The sequence below is a fragment of the Thermobia domestica genome, chromosome 1, assembly GCF_964235325.1.
Source record: "Thermobia domestica chromosome 1, izTheDome1.hap1.1, whole genome shotgun sequence".
In the NCBI taxonomy this organism is placed as follows: Eukaryota; Metazoa; Arthropoda; class Insecta; order Zygentoma; family Lepismatidae; genus Thermobia; species Thermobia domestica.
In genome coordinates, this window is record NC_137454.1 from 137680997 (window position 1) to 137704486 (window position 23490).

Genomic DNA, 23490 nt, shown 5'->3' on the forward strand with positions numbered 1-23490 from the left:
CAACAACAACAACAACAACAACAACAACAACAACAACAACAACAACAACAACAACAACAACAACAACAACAACAACAACAACAACAACAACAACAACAACAACAACAACAACAACAACAACAACAACAACAACAACAACAACAACAACAACAACAACAACAACAACTACTACTACTACTACTACTACTACTACTACTACTACTACTACTACTACTACTACTACTACTACTACTACTACTACTACTACTACTACTACTACTACTACTACTACTACTACTATTATTATTATTATTATTATTATTATTATTATTATCTATTCCGAGTAGTGTGAGAGTTACGATGGACAAACCAAACCATCGTAAATCGTAAAACTGTAGATTTTGTTGTTTATCATAGCTACAATGTGTTGGTTGGATAATTGCAAAAATAGTGTATTATTTTGTGCTTAGGCGCTATACGCGTAAGAAATATTAAAGCATACACAGCAATAATGGGGAATGCAAATATGCAAAGCACATAAAATAAACAACAAAATCTACATAAAATATATAAATAGTACATGCAAATATTGAACAAGGATTTTAAGTAGTAAATAGATATTGACGCGCACACACAAAAGTATTTTTAAAGCTAGAATTATTAGAAACGGTTCCAGCTCGAATCAACCACTACGAGTTATCACGCAAGATTATTTATATAAATAAAGAGCCTTATAGTAACTAAAGCAAATAAAGAACGTAAAGAATTTTGAAAACCTGTTCTGAATAATCTTTTCAAATGCTTATGGTTAGACAAACATCAATTTAGTATTTCATTTTTATGTAAACATTGGTGGAAATTTATAATGAACTGCAGGCTAGAATTAAATAAGAACCTGTATTGTATTCAATGACAATGTTGAAGCTCACGCGATGTAGGATTTAGTCTAATACGGAGTCACCACTGGAAAAGAATCCTCCAAAATATGTAATAGTTAGTTCAAGTCCAAATCCAAGTTCGTAGATTGGAAGCCAGGTATACGAAGAAAGAAACTACGCTGCCAAAATATCGATCCAGGTAAAACGAAAGTTGTTAATCTGTCATCATAATCCGAGAAGTTTCCGGAATATAAAACAAATTAAAGTCAAATTGAAATTAAGACTTATCAAATGTTACTTAACATTGGAAAATGTATTATAATGCCTTAGCATAATAGAATTGAACTTTTATATCATATACAAGTTTATATAGGACCAGTGAACAAATCAGAAGTTATAGCACAAGAAGAAAATGAAATATTGAATGTCACGTCGTAAATATCCTGAAGTAATTGAAATTAAGGCAGCATGCACATAGATAAATATAAACCCAATATACTTAAACATCAAATAGTACAATAAATTAAATACACATAGAAAATATTGTATAGACATGTATCACGTCATCAGGATAACAAACGTACAGAATTTGATATACACGGCACATATATCAGATTATATTTCGTAGCAACGAGAGAGATTTATTCTTTTCTGAATATTTATAGGAGCTAATCTTATTTTTTCTAGTTGCCAATAAAAGAGCATATAACACACACACTACACAAAAAGTAGCATAAATGAGACATTAATAGGAACACAGAAATGTCATAAATAAAACAATAAACAGTTAGAACAATTATCAAACGAAAATAACAAAACAACGTGAAACGCAAAGTGGAGCGAAGCATAAAAACTATATATTTGGTCGTTTTCCATCCCCCCCCCCCCCCTCCTGTAGCACCAGTTCACTGAGTGCGCTTAAGTCATACATTTGCGAATCTTTGTTCTGTTCTGGGTACCCTGTTTCTTGTTTCGTGCGTCTAGATTGATTAGGGTCTGATCTATGAACATTTGAAAATAACGATATGAAATTGTATTTTTCGAAAAATCGACCTGGTATCAACGGTCTTACCGTGCAGAATCTGGGTTAGTTAGCCAGAAGGTTAAAAGATTTTCACAGTTAAAAGTGAAGTATCGATTCACGTATATTATGATTGACAAGCAACACTCTTCCTATTACAGAAGGAGTAAGAAACAAATCAAAATCACACTTTTTTTTTTTTTTTCATTCTTATTTGCCCCTCGAATAAAACATACTCGCGAGGATTTTTTTTTTTTTTTTTATTTATCGATCACTGATCTAAAACAGCAGATTTTACCTGGAAACTCAAATCTGTTAAGTCCATAGGATATGGATTTTTTTTTTTTAAATCTTTCAACACTAAATTATTGTATAATATAGAAGAAAAGTTGATTCTTAAACTATGTAGCTTGTAACTTATTTTTTAATTTTTCTAGGTTTGCTCATTGCATTAATCTGGACTTCTTCCATGACTTGGTACAAATAATGGATAATCTCGTAGAGGAGGGTGTTCTTGGATATCGAGAACAATTGCATTGTGTTCAGACAGTGTTCACTATTCTTTCTGGTCAAGGTGAAGCTCTCAACATCGATCCACTGAAGTTTTATAGTCATTTGTATAAAAATCTCTTCAATGTGCACGCAGGTAATGCTTTTAGCTTTCAACATTTAATAATTTAAAATATCTTTTAATTCAAACTCTAGTAGTAAAATGGCACTTCTTATTAGTAAATCAGATCATCAGAGGAAAGTCAGGGAATTTTTATTTGTCACTGCATTCTGCGCTTTTACTCAAGTAGTAAAAGTGATAGCCTATTTTACACTATCCAAAAGTGGCGAGACGCAGAAATGAAAATGCCTGAAGAAGTATTCTGGTTTTATAGCCTAATGAAATCTACTTTGATAGCATAACTTGTATCAGGAATAGCATACAGTATGTTCTTAGAGATCGTGAAAATAAATTAAGTTAAATCCAATGTTGGTGCTCACGAACCCGGTAGTGAAACGAATTCGAATACTTTTGAAGCTGTTTAAGCATGATTTTCCAGAATTCTTCCATTGCTTAAGGAAAATAACTAGAAAAGAAGTAGAAGCTCGAGCCTTTCCTTCGTCGTCACTAGTGATTATTTCAATTTTCCCCGGGAGAATTTCAACATACTGGGGTGAAGAGTAGTATTACGAAAATCTAGGAATCTACATTAAGCACGATAAAATACAGATGGTGATCAGAAAAATGGAAACACCTGAACGAAATTGCAACTTACCAGATTAATATGGTGTCGGGCCACCTTTCGCCTTCAGAACAGTCTTGATGCGACGTGGGATGGAGGCATAGAGGTCGTGAATGGTAGCAAGTGGAATTTTACACCATTCCTCGTGCAGGTCATCGGCCAGTTCTGTGAGAGAGGATGGAGGTGGAAATCGTCGCGGGAGTCGTGTTTCCAAGACTGACCACAGATGTTCAATTATGTTGAGATCTGAGGATTGGGCGGGCCAGGAGAGGTATTGAACTTCATCCCGATGTTCCTCAAACCACGCTGCAACAACTCCAGCTGTGTGAATGGGTGCATTATTATCCTGCAAGATGGCGTCATTGTCCGGGAACAACATCCGAACCATAGGATGCAAGTGGTCTCCTAAAATTGCGACATAATCGTTGGCAGTGATTCGTCCGCTAAGTGTGACCACAGGATCCAATGAAAACCATGATATGGCGGCCCACAGCATCACCGAACCGCCGCTATGTTTCACAGTTGGGCAGAGACACTGCAGATCATAAGCTTCTTTGGGCGTTCTCCACACATAAACACGGCCCGTGGTTGGGAATAGGGTGAAGGGTGACTCATCCGACCATATCACACGTTTCCAGTCCTCAACGGTCCAAGTTGCATGGTCGCGGCACCATTTGCGGCGTGCGAAAGCGTTATGGTTCCTGATGAGCGGTTTGGCCCGTGCAACACGACCCCGTAAGCTCATGTCATGTAATTCGCGGCGGACTGTGATTGTCGAAACAGGGTGGGGGAGGTGCTGATTGAGTTCCTCCGTCACTTGCTCCGCAGTGGCACGACTTTTCTGCGTGACAATGCGCTTTAATACCCGGCGTGACCTGTCACTCATGATTTTCTTCCGCCCACTGTTCCGCATCCCCGATGTGGCTTTCCCGTGTGTTGTGTAGGCCGTCATCACCTTCGACTGTCCCACGCGACACACACACTCCACATAACCGCGCACCAACAATTTGCCCTCTGAAAATCTGAGAGGTCTCCCATTTTACACTATCTCCGTCTGCTGCAGCCACTGGACACTGCTGTTCCACTGCGCCTGACGTAGTATGGAGACCAACCTAACACACCACTACCAGCGGTCCGGCGCTGCGGGCGCCACGACACCACTGCCATCCCATACATTGACGTGTTGCCAACTACAGGTGTTTCCATTTTTCTGATCACCATCTGTATATAGTCCCAGGGGGAAGGAACTTCGTGGCCACTCCCTCAAATTATCAACGTCACCTTTTCCGGCCAAAGGCGTATTCCTAAGCTTGAAACAGGTAAAATATAGATGGTTATCAAAACAATAGAAACACTTTATATAAAGTTAAAAATACGTCGGATGTCTGGATTGACAACGGTTAGGAGAAGTCTGCAACGTCAGACTGTTATAGGTGATGTGTTAGGGCAAACTCCGTACTGCGTGAGGAACAGTACAATGGTAGTGTTCAGTGAACTCAGATCTGGCTTATCTTTCCGACCTGTCTGGAAATTACTCTTCCATTGCATGATAGTATTATAAAATGTGCAGTCACCATCATACACAAGCTTCATATGATGATGAATTTGCCGGCTACTGTAACTATTCAGATGCAGACACACTGCGTGCTCCTATTTTCTCCATCTTGCACTTACTGACACGAACAAAAGTAAATGACATACACGAATAGTTTTCACTAAATCGTACATATAAGGTCTAGTGTCTACACAGGTCAAGTTACATCAAAATCACTCAATAATTTTAGAGGATAAAAGTTTCCGATGCCCCCTCGTATATTTTAGTGTAAAATAGTGTCTTTACCTCTCTTAGAGGCTTTATTATATAGAAAAAATATTAAGTGATAAATTATTGCAAATAATAATTGTACCTACTTGAATCTGAAATTGGCGTATATAAGCATATATCGTAAATTAAATAGCGTACATTAAAGTTAAATTAATAAATTTCTAATGTCAGATTACTTTAATTTGTTTGTTGAAATGTATAATGCGTGTTGCTTAAAATTGATTTCTTTAATATAAAACAAATAAAACTTGTTCTCTAAAGTTTATATAGTTGATAATATCTGACATATGTACTTTCAAATGAAAATTTCCAATCTTTTTTCGCTCCTTCCCGGTCTCATCCGGAAATAGAATTAAAAACCCAACGGCTTTCTTAAACAAAGCTACACAAGGAATAAAAGATATGGAGACTACTCAATTTTTCGGAAAGTATTTTTCTTTTACATATATATTTGTTTAATTAAACGTAAAAAGAAAAAAAATATTTGTTCGTATTAATTTTGTAATAAGTTCTCTTAAGTAAATTACAACTTTGATACAAACTTTATAGATTTGATTGTATTAAATTATACTCCTCAATCTACTTTTGTTAGACTGTCAGTTCATTTAGCCAAGCGATCAATACCTATTCCGGAAGTGGACTTATTCGATCCCCGACCGAAGCAAAACCTAGTATTCTATCTGTCGCCAGCTTACTCGACTAGACGACTTTTTTAAAATTGCACCTAGAAGAGGACTTATTCGATCCTCTACAGATTAAAATTGAAATTTCTCTTCCATCTCTAATATGCTGTTCCTACCTAAGGTTTCTTTAAATAATAAAAATCCACAGCTGTGCATTACTCAAGATAGCTTAAAAAAAAAAAAAAAAAAAGTATCGAATGTCCCATCATTCAAGAGCCATTCAAAAATTCATATCTAAATGCGCCCTCATTTAAGAGGCAATAAGAAATACGCAGTGAATACCCCCTCATTGAAGAGACGATCAAAAAATTTAAAATAATCTCCACAGTCGACATCATTTAGCCAACTGGGTATTAAAAGAAAAAGATAAAAAACAGCACCTCCTTATTCTGAAAGCGGTTTTAAAAGAAAATCTCTATCTGGTTCGTCATATTACGGCCGCCATCACCTATATTTTTTTTTAAATAAAAAAGCTAAAGTTTCTGTATCAACTCCCTTCCAGGCTCACTTATCCCGAAAGAAGAGTTATCATTATTAGATGAAAAGAAACAGTCTCTATCACTCAAAAGAAGTGCCCAAAAAAAATTTAACAGAAAAGTTATTAATACTAAGTCTCACAAAAAAGTAGACTTCCTTATAGTAGGAATCTACAAAAAATCTTTTATATTTTATCCTAACTAAAATTGTCTTAATTTTGTAAGATTAAAAAAAAATGATAGGATATGTCTTAGAGCCGGCAACTCATTCTGTAAGTCCGGATGAGAGGTATAAAAACTTCATCTCTGCATCCCTTCATTATAGGAGGCTCAGAGGCGTAAGAATCTTTTGGAGATATGTATCATACTACTTTAGACTAAAAAGATCTTTGGCTGCTACTTCTGACTTTTAGGAAAGCAACTAAAGCACAAAATACTGTGTACGAAAAATACTAAAAAAAATATAAGAAATTAAAATTTTGAAGACTTAATAAAACCTATATGCTAGCATTACTTATGTAAATATGAAAAAAAAAATGAATGTGTGATTTTTTTTAATCAACACAAATGTTTGAAATTTATATTTGAATGAGACATTTATTTATTATAATTTAATTGTTCTTCTGTATTTAATTTTGATCTTTGGTTACGAAAACTGACAATGTTACAATGAATACATGTTTTCGTGTATTGTATCAAATGTTTAGAGAACTATACAGAATGTGTTAAGAAACCAAAAGTCACTCACACAGCACTGACACTTCCGATCACACACGCCATCCATCTGAATGAATTTTGAAATGTTATTCATAATTTCAAGAAAATAACCGAAAATCTAGTAATATATGTAGTCATTGATTTACTATCACCAAAGTACTATGGTTAACTGAAGTGGAGATTTTTGTTTGTTTGTTTTAGAAATCTAAAGAGAAAGGGAACAGTTAAGAAAGTGAGATGATGCCTTTATATATTACAAACTATATCGAATTATATTTTCTTGCTGAAACATGTCTTCGTTAGACACATTGAAAATACGTAGGACATTAGTCTTACATATGTCTTCAGTATAGGTTATTTTGCTACTGAACCCTTTGACAGACAATTTAGATTTCCTACTACATTCTTGTAATTTTATCAGATGGGAATGACTCTCGAGTACATTCAAAATATTGAAATAATAATTTTTATAAACGCAGATGCAGGTAAAATATGTTTTTTCCATTGTTTTTTAGTAATTATGTTGTTTCTTGCAGGGAAGACTCATGACGATGTTTCAATCGTAGTTCAGACTTTAGATAAAGTTTTAGTCAAACGAAGGAAAAAGATATCAATGCAGAGGTTATTGGCTTTTACCAAAAGACTAGGTACTCTAACCTTGCAGTTGCTTCCAAATGGAGTACTTGCGTGCCTTAGTATTATCAAAATTGTTATGCAGGTACGTAACTATGGAATAATAGTATAAGTAAAAGTAAATAAAATTATATGCACAGTAGTGTTGAAAAAAAGCATAGTTGTTTCTTAAGTTATAGATGTTCTTGTTCCGTTAATTACATATATCAGGTTGTTGTACATGCAATATTGGATTTAACAGTGAAACGTCAAATAAACAGAGACTCGGTGGAAAGAATCTTCTTTAATTAAAACAGGCCCTCTTAAGACTTCCCTCAAGATGATATTAGTGCATCTTTCATAGATGTTCGATAACACTGTAGTCCAGTCAATTTACACCGAAAAAAGGGTCAACCTAGAACAAATTGCAACAGAAATGTTTACTGTGGTATCGAGCTCTATGAAGTATCCTAACTAACATATCAAAAGTCTACCAAAATCCGACCAGGCAAAATCCGCCATTTTGGGCCGCTATCTTGGATATTGCTGCAAACAGTTATGATATACTTTTCTCTCAATATCTTCCCAAGGAATTGAGCTAGAAACATCGTGTTTGTGTCAAATTAAAGCTAATGAACAGTATAATCAAGGAAATGTAGAAAACCATTTACGTAATGCAGTCTTATTTAAATACGGGCGTTGAAATTTTGAAAATTTTGTTGCACATATGTATTATTGTACAGAACTTTTGTAAATTTAGCCGTTTTCAACATGTTACCATTGGCAAATAGAAATAAAATGGAAAGAAAATTTAACAGTGAAGATTTGAAATGTTTAATAAAGTATGACTACAAAGTTCGTGTAACTATTTAGTTTACTTATGGTAATGAAAAAAAATGTTAAAAAGTTCTAACATATTATTAAAGACTCTAGACTCTATTATTAAAACACAATTTTCACCTGACTTAAGCAAATACAAGAGCAGTAGTTTTACATAAAATGTTATACAATATACATGCAAAAGTATATTGTATTGTCAACAGCACAACAAAGAAAAATTATTAACCATATTAAGGAAAGGAAATAAACAGTAATCAATACAAAACAAGACATTTTCACTATCTTCATTACCGATACAGGTCATTCATGATTTTGGGCACATCTTTCTCATTCTAATTAACTCTTAACTCTAGTACTCTCCCTGACTTTTCATCATCATCATCATCATCTCCATCAGGCACTACATTTTCAGCGATACAGTTTGTACATTATATGCCTTAGCATTCTTTGCACGCTACAGAACATTCGACATCATGTTTATGACATGAACATCGTGTCGACGAACAGTCGGTTCTACAACTACAGCGAAAAAAGGAAAAAATGGCGTCTGGTGCAGACTGCATGTCTGTGAGAACCGGAAGATATTGATCACTTTGTATTTGCCAGCCCCCGTGTTTCGGTGCCAAAACTGAGCTTCCGTTCCATTCTTATACTTGAAAATAGACTGTAAGACTGTGAAACTTCGCTGAAGCAAATGTTGGTGGTAATGATCGTGGGTGTAGGGAAAACATATTTCTTGCAATTTTAGAGGAAAATCACATATCGCAGTTTATCTAATGAATCCGAGATAGTGTCATTATAAACAGCTACCAGACTTTTCTCTCCAGCTGAAATTATACTTTGCATATTAGATGTGGTGCTATTGAAAATTTTAGCGTAACATACTAGCTCAGGATACTGTTTCAATAGCTTTACTGTATTGCCTTTCCCGACGTTGAACAGTTGCGGCGTTGTGTCACAACCTAACAAAGCATGCATAAAGACTTCAAGCATGGAAGACTTGAATATACATCTTTTCCGAGGGTTATTTTTACTGTTTTGATATTCCATAACTGATGTTCATGCGTATTGGACTTTGGATCTGGATGTAAAAACACAGTATGGTTATTGACATTGACATGGTAACAAAGAAGCACCAAGATGTCTGTGTCATATGCAATAACAGTAACATTGCGATGTGTAGCTGCTTTTACAGCGGATTTCACAATTAAAATATCAGCATCACCTCTGAAGTGGAGGGCGTCGTAATCTGCTCCTTCAAATTTATTATTAAGTAGATGTAAAAACTTTTGTTTATTACTGTGGTTTGGTAAAAGTTTTCTTTCTTCAGTTGGAGTTTAATCTCTGACTTAAGATAAATATCAGGTGACTCACGTCCTTTACATCTTCTCATACAAGCCGCATCTTTCGTTGATGGTTTTCCAGAATATCCATCGAACACTACAATTTCTTGCTTATAACGTCGCTGAACATACTAAACGTAAGAACTCCAAATGTCAGAAAATATATCTCCTCGACACCATGGAATACAATATAGAAGAGAACCTCCATCAAGGATGTATAATGTATTTGATTCATGTACTTCCATTTCTCTCTGTCCAGACATTATACTTTATATGACCAAAATCCATCTGCCATGGCTGCTTTGTTAGCGACTCTAGGGAGGAGTGAATCATCAAACAAGCAAACTTGTTAGCTGCAAAGTTCATATTTGAATAGATCTTCAGAGATGATCCCCTGTGATGAAACTAGAATGGTCAAGCTTTGAAATAGAATATGGAGATCGAAGAGAATTACATCTGTTGTACAGAAATACTTGTTTTCACGCCCATTGTGACAGATGGTTGTTTTCGTTTAAATGAATATTCCCAGACGATTTCCCCTTGCATTGATATTATTATTGAATCTTCAATTTCTGCAGATTTATAAACTTCACGGAATCAAGTGCAATCATACCTGATGTTAAGCTTCTTAGTGACTCATCCATCACAAACGGGTTCATATTCTGGATGAAATGCTAAAGTTTTTCAAAGCCTAAAGTGTCCCGTATTTGTCTTGCAGTCGAAGTCTCCTTATTTGGTCACTTTATGATACTTCACGTCTGTAAAATCCTGCATTACGCTGTCCACTTCACTGCATGGCATCATGGATTGTACCCACAGTTGTCGCTGCGCTTCTGTCATTCGTCTTCCTCTTGTGAAACCTCCTGTTTCTTTAATGCTTCTCATTAGCACTTCCACAATAACCAAATCAGTAGACAATCCAGCTCAGCATTGATTCGTTCAACGTACAACACGAATCCTTTCATAAATTTCGTATGAACATGGGGATGAGTGTCCTTAAGATTCTGCATTTTTGAAGAAATGGGTAAACACTTTTTTGCGTACAGATAATGGCCAGAAGCAGCAAAGTACGGAAGCGTTTGTTTTAGGCTATGGAGGTGCAGAAGCCAATCTCCAGTTCTTTCAGTTAATGTTGAAAAGATGCAAGTTATGTCAGTTGCGTCCATGTCCACCATTGGCAGGAAAATATGGAGGATCTTGCAGGATGGTCTCCTTTATGAAGCATGTGCATGAATGCAGATCATCCTGGTCTGGGACATTTTAGAAATGATGAACATTTCCAGAGCACTGCTGGTGGGGAGTTACTGTGGCAATCATTTCTATTCCATGAAATGTGCCATGCCCATCAAGAGTCCTTATATTGTGATCGATATTATCAGCAACGTATTGTAAGAACTGGCCAGGGAGGACAGAGACGTCACACTGAGTAACCGATGAACTTCTCTCATATTTTTGGATTTCAGCATAAGAAGAACAAAACCTCTGTCTTAATTGCTTGTCCGATCGAAGCCACCTTTTGACTTTCTTTTAGCCCAATGACTGTTCCTAGAAATTCTTTCAGTGTTTCTGGAAGGTATTCAAGACACTTATCAAGAGATGACATTTCTTCTGTTGATGGGTATGCCATAACATCTATTGGGAGTTGATCGTATGTCATTTCTTATTAGTTTTACAGCTGTGACAATAACCTTCATCTTCTCTGAAACTGGGTTATCTTCTTTTGAAGTATTGTAATTGCTCTTGAAGGATAGAATCTAGAATTCTTCTAAATGTTACATTTGCTTTTCCCAGCAGATCTATAATAATATTTTCTTCACCATAATGATCCATCACGAGCTGCTTCAATTATTTCTCTGAATATGGTTCTTCTTCAGATCGTTCTTGTTCCAGATACTTTTTCATTATTTTGACTAGAACAGAGATAGTAATTTGTTCATCATTTTCTCTTAAATATCGCATAGCATTCAAAAATCCTTGTTTTCTATTTTCTCGGGGAGGTCTTCTTGTGTTCTTTGACATGATTCTTGTCTTTCCTTCGTATAACGCTAAGGCATATGCTTTCCAATCCGAAAATTAACACTGCAATTGCTGATGATATACTGCATATGCAACCGGTAAATCTGTAAATGCCAACCTACCCCTAACAGTATGGCTCCAGTAATGATTTCTTTCCTTACATACAGCTATAATTCTCTCGTAAAATCTATGCGTTGGAACTACGAAAACTTCTTTCAATTTTTCTTTGCAGTTTGTCTTTCCTACTTGCCCACATAATAAACAGAGTTCTGAAATGGAAAAATGCTTCTGAAACCTCCGCTTTGCAGAGGAATATAACGATAGTTTTACATTATTGTTGCGTTCTGACGATGAAATGTACTTTGAGTTACTCCACACTTTCCTACTATTATCATGTAGTTTTCAAATACAGTAGTTTTATTATTAAATTTTATCCATTTGAATGGTTATATGAGCCTTATTTTTTACAAAGCGTTTTTGAAAGAGGTAAATATTTCATTTCCATTCAATCTTCTCTATTTTGACACTACATTTGTGAAGATTGACTTTGTGGAAGTTGAGTTATAATAAGTTTTGTGTTCAAACACACTTTCTTGCCACTATCCAAGATGGCAGCCAAAAATGGCGGATTTTGCCTGGTCAGATTTTGGTAGACTTTTTATATGTTATTCAGAGTACTTGATAGAAACTGAAACAGCAAAAATAATTTCTGTTACAATTTGTCCTAGGTCATTCGGTATTTTGACTGCATTACTGAAGAAGCTGTTGAAATACTTAAAAAGTGGTAGCGGTTGGCGAGAGATCTGATAAGTATGGTGAATGTAGAAAATTTCGTAGTACAAGCTGTATAGGTTGTGTATTGTTGTTTTTGTGGCATCGCGTTGTCGTGAAGCAACAAAACTTCATTCCCGTTGACCAACTGAGGCCATTTCACTCATAATATTTGATACATTTCATCCAGCTGAGTACACTACTTTTAAGCATTTCCGTGTTTCACAAGTTTTGAAGAAAAGATAGACCAGTGAACAGTCAGGTTACACGATGGCTCAGTGATAGAGCACTCCCCTCCGATGTATCGGATCCCTGGTTCGATCTAACTCGCCAAGAGAGCTTTATGATGGACAAGCACATCCGAGTGCATGAGTTTTCCCGCGCTTTTTTCATTCCACAATTTCATTCGTTAAGGTAGCGGCGGAAGTATAAACCTGGTTAATGAAGAAAAATGGGAGAAGAAATCGAAAATGAAACTTAGAGCGACTAAGAAGTATGGACAGTGATGTGAAAGAACAGATTGAAGAAAAATTCCGTTCAATAGGCGGTATGATAGGCAATGTAGAAAATAGTTGGGGGAAAGTTAAGCAGATTCTACTTGACACACTCCATAACAATATTGACAGGATGGAGGAACGCAGAAGAGCGAAAACCACGGACATCAAAGAATACAGAAGGCGGAATAATAAACTGAGAAGAGAGACGGACAAAGCCAAAGAAAAGTACATGGAATAGATATGTGAAGAAATAATGGAACTTCAACGGCGCGGTAGATACGATCTGATATACCAGAAAGCACAAGGATTAGAAGGGAAAGCTAACAAAAGTGTGCTTACGTTTGAAATCGAAGATCAACAAGGTCATGTAGTCACTGACCAGCAAAGAATCCTTAAAATTTGGAATACTCAAAAAATCTGTATGATCAGAAAAACCACCCCAGAGATATTGCGATCGAAGCAGAGGAAGAGGTAGATGAAGAAGAAAAAGTATCCAGCATATTGAAAATTGAAGTAGTACAAGCCATCAAAGACATGTGGAGTAGGAAGGCCACTGGGGACGACGACATATCAGCAGATTTGCGAAAGAGATTAGGAGATAATGTAATGAAAGTACTGACTTCACTTATTAACAATATCTGTCTGAGTGGAGAATGACCAAAGGATTTTCTTTATGCTACAATGGTTGCATTACTTAAGTAAAAGCAAGCAAAGAAGTGCAGCGATCACAGAACCATTAGCCTTATTACCCACACGGGAAAGATTATTGCGCGCATTCTGAACAGGCGGCTGGAAAGTAAGATAGAAGGGATGTTGGAGGAAAATCAAATTGAATTCCGAAAAGGAAAAGGCACCAGAGATGCTGTTGAATTGATGCGAACTATATCAGAACGGGTTCTTGACGTAAAGAAAGAGTTGTGTTTGTGCTTTATCGATTAGCAGAAAGCTTTAAATTGAACCAAACTCCTGAAAATACTTAAATAAATCGAGGTCAACCGTAGAGACCGACGACTCATTCGCAATCTATACATAATAAGACCACGAGTGAAAGAAGGGGATGCCAATAGTGTGGAAATTGGAAGAGGAGTCAGGCAAGGATGTAGTATGTCGCTTCAATTATTCAACATTTGCATTGAATGTTTAATGAATTAAGCATTAATGAGAATTGGAGGTTTCAAGATTGGACGACAAATCATTAACAAAATCAGGTATGCAGATGATACGTTTACTATAGCTATAACCGAAGAAGGACTACAGGAGATGATTGACAAAATAGTTTACACTGGGAAACATGAAATGAAAATCAACATCGAAAAATCGAAAGTCATATGAATATCTCTTGGAAATGCGCCCTTACGGGTCAGAGTAGAACGAAGAAAACTTGAAGAGGTAGATAATTTCAAGTATCAAGTAGCTACCTGGGAAGTATTTTGACGAGAAACACTTACTGCACCAAAGGGACCAGGTCAAGAATTGTCATAGTCAAAGAAATATTCAACAAAGAAAATCACTTTTAACTAGCAGGCTTAATATTGGACTAAGGAAGAAGTTAGCGAGGTGCTATATATGGAGTAGTGGACTATATGGTTCAGAGACTTGGACATTACGGAAGTTAGAGAAGAAATATTTAGAGAGCTTCTAAATGTAGTGTTGGAGGAAGATGGAAAAGGTAAAATAGACAGAAAAAGTAACAAACGAAGATGTTTTAAAACAAATATGAGAGAAGAGTACGCTTTTAGCCAGCATCCTTCGTAGGAAGGCCAATTAGATTGGACACATCTTGCGAAGAAATTGTCTGCCAAAAAAGAAAAGTAAAGAATATGGGACATGGAGGTGTAACGTATATCCTGTTTCTAAATATATATATATATATATATATACTACAATTATTTTGGAAGGATATTAACACGTTACACGCACACCTGCCTCCGAAAAGACAACTTAAACGTGTACGCTGGAAGGAAGGAGAATTTAATTCCCCCACTAAAAAAATAAATTATGGTTATGTTGGTATAGTTCAATTAACTGAACTAAAGTGGGAACTTATTAAATCCAATATCTATCAGTTAAAATGCTCTCATAGCACACCAGGTAATCTAAGCTCTACATTAGTCAAATAATAAAGTTAAATCGGATATTATCAACTTTATATCTGTAAACTCGAACAATATAATTAATTGCCAAATTTTGAGAATACAAAAAATAACACAAAATGAATTTAATTTAAATCACAGAATTGCACTTAGAACTCAACTATAAAACTCATTGTCATTCAAATATCGACCAGCGATTACAGAACAGAAACAACTACAACGTTAAATGGCGTATTAACTTGGCAAGAGAAATTCTAGAAAATAATTTACTTACAGTAGGTATTCCACTTATAAACCAAAGCTTTCACAGCAATAAACTCGCATATTCACAATTTATCAAATACACTACCAACACTTAATTTAATTTGGAAGCCAATTCGGTTAAAACATATTCAATTTTGACACCAAATATAATTGTTTTCCTTCCTATTTGATAGCAGCCTGTGATCTGACGATCCCAGGTAGCGCTGCACTTGAACAAAATTATAATTCCAAAAAGTACCACCAGAGGTCATTGAAAACCATAACTTTTCTTGAAATGATGTAAATCTCAATTAGGATACTACTACTACTACTACTACTACTACTACTACTACTACTACTACTACTACTACTACTACTACTACTACTACTACTACTACTACTACTACTACTACTACTACTACTACTACTACTACTACTACTACTACTACTACTACTACTACTACTACTACTACTACTACTACTACTACTACTACTACTACTACTACTACTACTACTACTACTACTACTACTACTACTACTACTACTACTACTACTACTACTACTACTACTACTACTACTACTACTACTACTACTACTACTACTACTACTACTACTACTACTACTACTACTACTACTACTACTACTACTACTACTACTACTACTACTACTACTACTACTACTACTACTACTATTATTATTATTATTATTATTATTATTATTATTATTATTATTTAGAAAATTCAAAACCTTGACTATTAAATGACATATTACAGAGGGTAATAAGAAAGAAAGGGAAAACAATAGCTGAATAACAACTGATGACAACTGATGTTGAACCATGATGGTTCGCAGGGTTACAAACTAGTATTTCTGAGTGACGACGACACAACAGTCGACAGAAACATATCTTCTCGTTTCCTGTTGTTAATAATTTGAAAAGTTTTATTACTGTAAGTATTCTGTTCATATTTATCCATAGTTGTATAAAATACATATTTATTTAATTTATTTTTATGTATCTTATTTATTTATTTATCTTTAATTTCAGACCAATAGAGCCGTCGATGTATTACTAGATGTAGATTCTAGCGTTGGTGAAGGCACGTATTACCCAGAACTAGAAGAACCAGAATATTGTAATGCAGGCAACTCAGCGCTCTGGGAATTGACATTCTTGCAGGTAACTTACAGGAAGAAAAGGAGAAAACAAAAACAATTTCTTACGTTATATAAACCTTCAGTCAGTTTTCAGTAAATTTAAATAAGAGAGATGTGGGATAATTAAGAAGTGAAATATGAAAGAAATTAACAAATAGGCAGTTTTCTGATCGTTCTTTAGTTCAATGTAGAATTAGTAGAATTACATTTAATGGCGTAAATACCCACTTATTTACCAATATCTTTAAATGCTGAAAATATATGTAAAATTAGAGAAATTATAGTTACTTCAATTCGAATTTTGATTTCTCTGCTGTTTTCAAACTGAAACCATGTTAAATTAAAGATTTAACTCTCAAATAGACGATTTGTTTTACATTATTTACAGATACTAGTTTAAGAGGAAATGTGTTAATTTTTATTTTCTTGTTCTTCATAGAGACATTACCATCCGTCAGTGAGAAAATTTGCTCATCATATAGCATTTGGGCTTCCCACTACAGGAGAGGGCATTTTAGCTCCTGAATTGGCAACTAAGTAAGTATCTCATAAGAATATTTTGCACTTGGAAGTATCTGTAGTTAAGTTGTTAATAAAACGCGGTATATTACCATCCAAAATTATTGATATTTAAACGATAGTAAAATATTCTGTAAGGGATTAATTTTCAACGATCGAATATTCCACTAAATACTCCCGAACACACACATCTTTTTTTTCTTTTCTTTTCTTTTTAACGTGCTCAATAATTGTTATTTCTGCTGCCCTGTAACAGGTTCCCTTTCCACAAGAAAGCTTTTAGCGTCTCACAGTTTCACATGATCCGGTTATTATTATTATTATTTCTTTCTTGTTGAATCTGCAACATTAGTCTCGTGCAGAATTTTGTAAAGAATTACCATAAAGAACTCGATTCGAAACTTATGAACAATTCTAGTGAACAAGCTGCCATTGTAAAAGTAAATAGTTCGACCAAGACCTTCCACGTTTGAGGCTGATATAGAGAAAATTGAAAAATGTTGCCAGTATAACACACAGATACTCTACAGCAAGAGCGAGCCAGGAGCTTATAATTCCCCAAACAATCGTGTGGTGCGTAATGCATATTCATACCAAATGAAGTTAGTTAACCCACATCAGAGAGTAGAAGTGACTTTTTCCAAAAGGTGCTGTTGATTGATGAGATCATGTGAACAGTGAAAAACATTCGTGTTTGGGAGACTAAGAATTCCCACCAAGTTGTTGAAAATGTAGGCTCACAAGCTTCCGTGAACACATTTAACATGCCAGTTACGGAGATTATTCTACAGCTAAAACATGATCTGCTCACATGATTAAGTGGGAGGAGCCTCATGTCACAATGAATAGACATACAGGCAACAGTATTCATGATTATCATTTACTCAGGAGTTCTTCGTTGCGATTATCTCTTGTGATTGTCAAGGGCACTGTTGGAGAACCACTTACTAGATCGCATAACGCTCCATTGCAGACCATTGATATAGCTATCGTGAAACGAATTTGCCTAAAATTGGAATACTGAATTCCCGGAAAGGACCTGACATTTGCCCTTCTCGGGTAGGACCGTTATATTCTCTTATTCTGTTTCTGGTGGACTCTTTGAATGGTGTTAGTTTCAGATGTCTCAAAATCACGTATCACAATTCGTCCCTCTCGAGACAAAGGGGCGTATCTGATTTTTTCAACTTTTCAGGAGACAAGTTTAAATCTTTTCTCATTATTTATTCTATCGTGTTCTGATAAAATTTAATTTGATCTTGTAAGTTATATACCTGAAACGAAGGAGATCAGACTAAATTTTAAATGAAGACGATAGAAAAAATTATGACAAAAGGTTTAAACTTTTCTCCTGGAAAAGTTAAGAAGATGAGATACGCCCTTTAGTCTCGAGAGGGACGAATTTTTTGACCAAAACCACAGAAATAGTATAGCGACGGAATTATGGCGGTGTCGAAAAAATGACAGAAGGTCGTCGAACAAAATTGTACATGTGGATTCATAATATTATTTTTAAACCACAGTAAATATATTCTCCGTTTTGACCTCCAAAGTTTCAATACTTTTTACTCAACTTAATCAGTTGATTACTCACCTAAACAATGTTCCTTCCAATTATTTGTTTCCTATATTTCAAATGTTTAGCTCGGGAATTGTTGATCAGGACAAAATATATTGCACAGTATTCATTGTTTTATCACTGTTTAATGTGAAAACCGTGTATGCAGTCTGTTTACCATTAATCCCAGCAAAAGAAGTCGCCCTCTGGTGCGGTATCGTAAGCATCGTGACTCCTGGGCCCAGATTTAGTTCTGCTTATAGATGAATCAAACTTCAGCCTACAGATCTATTTCCGACTGACGAAAGCTAACCTCAAGATACCATTGATTCAAAATGATGTGAAAGATTATTACGATAGTGATGATAGGATTGATGGCCTCGTTTTCACCACTGAGGCTGGTTCTTCGATCGCTTCAAGTGCAGAGAAATGAGATGCTATACTACTATAGGTGGAATAGGGTGTTTTTGATTCCGAGCTTTTCATGGACAGTAATACCTGCCTACATGGAGTTGTTTTTGTCAACAACGTCATTGCCAATGAGGATGGAATGACCAGCCGAGAGTTCAAAATCTAAATCTCATCAAACATATGTGAGATGCCCTAGACAGATTGGTAGTAGAACTTAATTATCTTGCCAAAGAGCTAAAAATGGTGAAGAATGAGACTTGGTGTGCATGAGCTTGATCAGTAATCTTATTTTAAATGTGGATTGCCGCTACGAGTCCAGCATAGCAAGATCAGAGTTATCACATTTCTTATTAAGTGCAACTTTCCCAACTTGTGACACGAGACCCGGGTTCGATTCCCGGCGGGAACTCATGTAGTTCGAATTCCACGTTAATCAGTAGGTCCACGTCTCATATAGCCTCGCTTTTGAACGTGACGTTAAACTTACAATCAGTTCAACCAACTTGTGACATGGATGTGATAAAATTATTATTATTATTATTATTATTATTATTATTATTATTATTATTATTATTATTATTATTATTATTATTATTATTTGCTTTGTTTTGCTTTTATTTTTATTGGTATCAATGTGTTTCTTTCATATTGACCTTTTTGGCTTGTGATACGTACCTTATTCGTGAGAATTCCGTACTCTTCTTTTCCTTTGTCCCTTTAATTTTGCACACAAACGTAATCTCATTTTTTATAAAAGCGTTGAGTTACGCAATATAAAAGTTTGTTGAAAACGTTTTTATGAACAAGTGAAAAGTTTATTGTCTATATGTGTTACTTTTATGCCGTAGCATCATATCACATTTAAAAAAAAAAAAAAAGTTATTACATTGCGTTGATAAGAGCGGACTGGCTCAAGTTAATAAGACGAGTTCCTTCGGTTAACAAAAACAACTTTTAAAATAAATGCAGACTTTACGACCCTACAACAAAATGTATTTTTTTAAACATTTGTTAGCATATAGTTGTACCAAATCTTGAGCGAGGTTATGGTCATTATGCAATATGTAAACATCCTGCTGACCACAGAGTTGTCTATAACAGAATAATTTGTAATAATTTGTCTGTTGTGGTCAGACTGAAATGCTTAGTTGTACGATATTTAAGATACAACCAGATATTATTTATTTACATAATTTAGTGTATGATTTTTAATTATTGTCATATGAAATATACTGAATTCTGCAATGTACTATCGTAGAGTAATTGATCTCAGTGAGACACCAACTTTCATTTCTTAGAGACCTGAAGGGCAAACAGAGAGGCAGAGTTTTCCTGTGGCTATTTTTTTCGCATATCGAAAATAATACTTTTACGTTATTTGACCTATATTTCAACATGTCTGGGGAGGAGGCGTCGAAGGGATAGGCATAACCCCTGGAGGGAAATCTCTCCTTTGCCCTCTCTCTCTTGTTAGCAGTGTTGATTCTGCCTCCTTTGTGACCTTCGTGATTGTAGTCATAGTCTTCGTGATATTTTTGAAAACGAACGTTATATTCAAGTTTCAAGATTATGAGGTGCGCAGCAAAAGTAAGTGCCGTTTCGTTCTAATTTCAAAGAAGAAGGAAATACATTGAACTAATCTATGTCTGTCTAAACAAACTCTCCCACTTTATTGGTACACAGTTGCCATCGCTCCGTTCATTTTGTGTAGCATGTGGCATAGTCGTCTTTGGGGGTAAACGTTTCAGATACTGGATCCCAGGGATGATCTACTGTCAAAATGGCGTCCACGAAGAGAATCTTTGAGGTTTGGGAACAATCAGAAGTCATTCGGGGCTAAATCTGGTAAGTAGGTTGGGTGTAGCAGAAGTTCAATACCGTAGCCAGTCAAGAATTAGGTCACAACATTAGCACGGTGTGGCGGTGCATTATCCATTGCCATTTGTCATTTGCGATCGTTTCTCAGTCAATTTTGACAAAACTTCTGTATCCAAAAGTATACGAAAATACTCGCCCGTATTTGTATGACGTTTCGAAACAAAGTAGGACAATATCACTCCTTGGGAATTCCAGAAGATAGCGTACAACACCTTCTCATTGGATGCAACTGACGATATATTGGGAGGGGAGGGGTGAATCTGTGTTTCAACTGTGTCATGCCTTTTTGTTTTGGGTTGAATAATGGAATCTGTGATTCATCCATTGTCCCAACACTTTCCAAGAAATTACGCCCCTCTCTTCTGAAGCATATGAAATTTGCAACACTTGATCGTGTCCTTGTCTCTTTTTGATCGTTTTTAAGTATTTGTGGAACCTAATGATAAGGAGCTTTCCTTAGACCCAGTTCGTTCGTAATTTGTTCTACTATTTTCATTAGAACTCACGCACTCACTTCCTAACAGTCTTTTCTGCAAGACCACTATCATCACACACACCCTCCAATTGGCGATGAATATCGGCGGAATAACGTCCAGTTGGTAAGGAATTTCACAATTACCCGTTGCTCTTCAACCGAAAATTCTATGTCCGCGGACAGTATCAGAACCTCGTCTTACTCATTCAAGCACTGACTAAACTGCTGCCACCTAGTAAACAAAACCTGCACTGCTTAGAGACGAAGGATGGAGATTTTTGACGCCGCACAATGGTCAGAATGACGAGAAAAGCGGGGAAACTCTGTAGCGTGTTTTTGCTATATATTACACACCTGTAAGAAAGTAGTATTTGTAAAAATATTGCAGGTTTTCCCATCATCATCGAGAGACTTAGTTTGTGTTTTATGCCTAAAGAAGTAAGAAAAACATTATATATCACTGTACATTGAAGGTTTACGAAGGTTTTTTTTTTTTTTTTTTTTTTTTTTCAAACTCAAATCTGATTGGCCTACAATAACTTGTAGAGGATGGACGGGGATTTTGCCATATAACAATGCGAACATTATTATTTCCCGCCGCGTACAGTTGCAGTGGAACCAAATAAATCAGGAAAACATTAGAGTCGAGAAGAATATTCTCACAAGTGACATCACCCAATTGTCCGGCCCCGATTTCAATGATTTTTTTTTTTCCTGATAGAGAACATATGTGTATTATTTGTGATGACAGAAATTTTTGCCATGGTGCATGTTTTCTATTTTTCTATAATTTTAAAGAGTTGTGATGTGGTTATTAGAGGTTACTGCAGAAGTCCCTTACTACCCTTGGTAAACGGAGTGTTAATGAAAGAACAACCATGTAGATACATATAAGACCTAGGGACAAGTCGTATGGTAGGTATGACCTTGACGGCAGCCATCTTGAAATCCGCCATTTTAAATTAAGGTCAAGTTTTTTAAATGGGAATAGGGTAATATGATACATAATTTCGGGCTAGAATTTAATCAAGAAGAGAATGGTGAAGTTAGTTTTAAGATACGCCCATTTGGGAGAAGTTACAGGCATATTAATTGTTTATACTTACTACGTGCGTAAGTCCCTTACTTCCGCTTCTAACCCGCGTATTAATGCTAATAAGTAAATAAAAGCTTCGAAAATACATATTATGCCTAGAGGGAAGTAATACGGTAAGGATATCCTTGACGGCAGCCATCTTGAAATCCGCCATTTCGAATTAAAGTGAAGTTTAAAAATGAAAACCATAGCATGTAACACCTCATTTTAATAGTAAATTTTCCCAAAACCTCAATGGTATGCTTATTTTTAATCTATAGTTAACCAATATGAATTTAGGACTGCTTCTAATGTGCACCAAGCATCCATTATTCGATCTTTCAAATTGGTAACACTTCTAAGTTTCACCGCATATTTTAAGATTCCAACTGGCACTTTGCAATTGTTGTCATGGCTCATGTTTTCTAAATTTATTACCTTTTTTAAGAGTTGCGATTTATCAGTTCGTGAATAATGTTGGGATAAGCATCCAGCAATCTTTCTGAATTTTGAAGACTTGCAATGTAATTATTTATTTTAAACCAGAATACATGAAGAACCTATGGACCTATGTGACATAAAGAAATACAAATGAAATTATAACAAATTGGTGTTATACGAACACAAAATTATCAAGAAATGTAGCCTACATGTTGCGCAAACGACAAACAATAAAATATTTTTAATAAAGACAACTTTAAAGGAATAGCAACAATGATAGAAAATATCAAAGATTCATAATATGACTGTTCCCAACACGCTGTTTGTACCATGAACATAATATGAAAACAGGTAACTTGTTTATAAAGAGGTGTAACTTAATCGGGTTCCCGATCAATACTGGTTATAAATCTTACAAACATGAACCATCGACAACAATCGCTAGAAAACGAATGAGTTTGACTAGCTAAAAAATTGCCATAGAAAATAAATAAATAAATATATAAAAGTACAATAAAGAAATAAATATGAAACAAAACAAAAGACCATTAATTTACACAACAATCATATTTCGTTTTCCTTTTTGAAGTGAATTTTCATTTGATTTCTCGTCTCATCTACTATCCATTACAAGCTACGTCTTCGGTATTACCTGAATGCAAAGTTGGAGTTGTTTCGTTGTGCGATGATTCATGTCAGTAAACGAGTTTTTGAAGGGCAGGTATAGGAAATAAATAATTACATGGCAA

General features: G+C 35.4%; 1 protein-coding gene across 2 annotated transcripts in view; it reads left to right on the forward strand.

Moving 5' to 3' along the window:
- Nucleotides 1-23490, forward strand: part of Noc3 (Nucleolar complex protein 3) — a 68636-nt gene that overhangs the window by 41908 nt on the left and 3238 nt on the right. For both annotated transcript variants that reach the window (XM_081763666.1, XM_081763663.1), the window contains exons 10-13: nucleotides 2316-2524; nucleotides 7348-7529; nucleotides 16275-16406; nucleotides 16824-16921. In XM_081763666.1, coding sequence (XP_081619792.1) covers nucleotides 2316-2524; nucleotides 7348-7529; nucleotides 16275-16406; nucleotides 16824-16921 — 621 coding nt within the window. The remainder of the gene's footprint in view (nucleotides 1-2315; nucleotides 2525-7347; nucleotides 7530-16274; nucleotides 16407-16823; nucleotides 16922-23490) is intronic.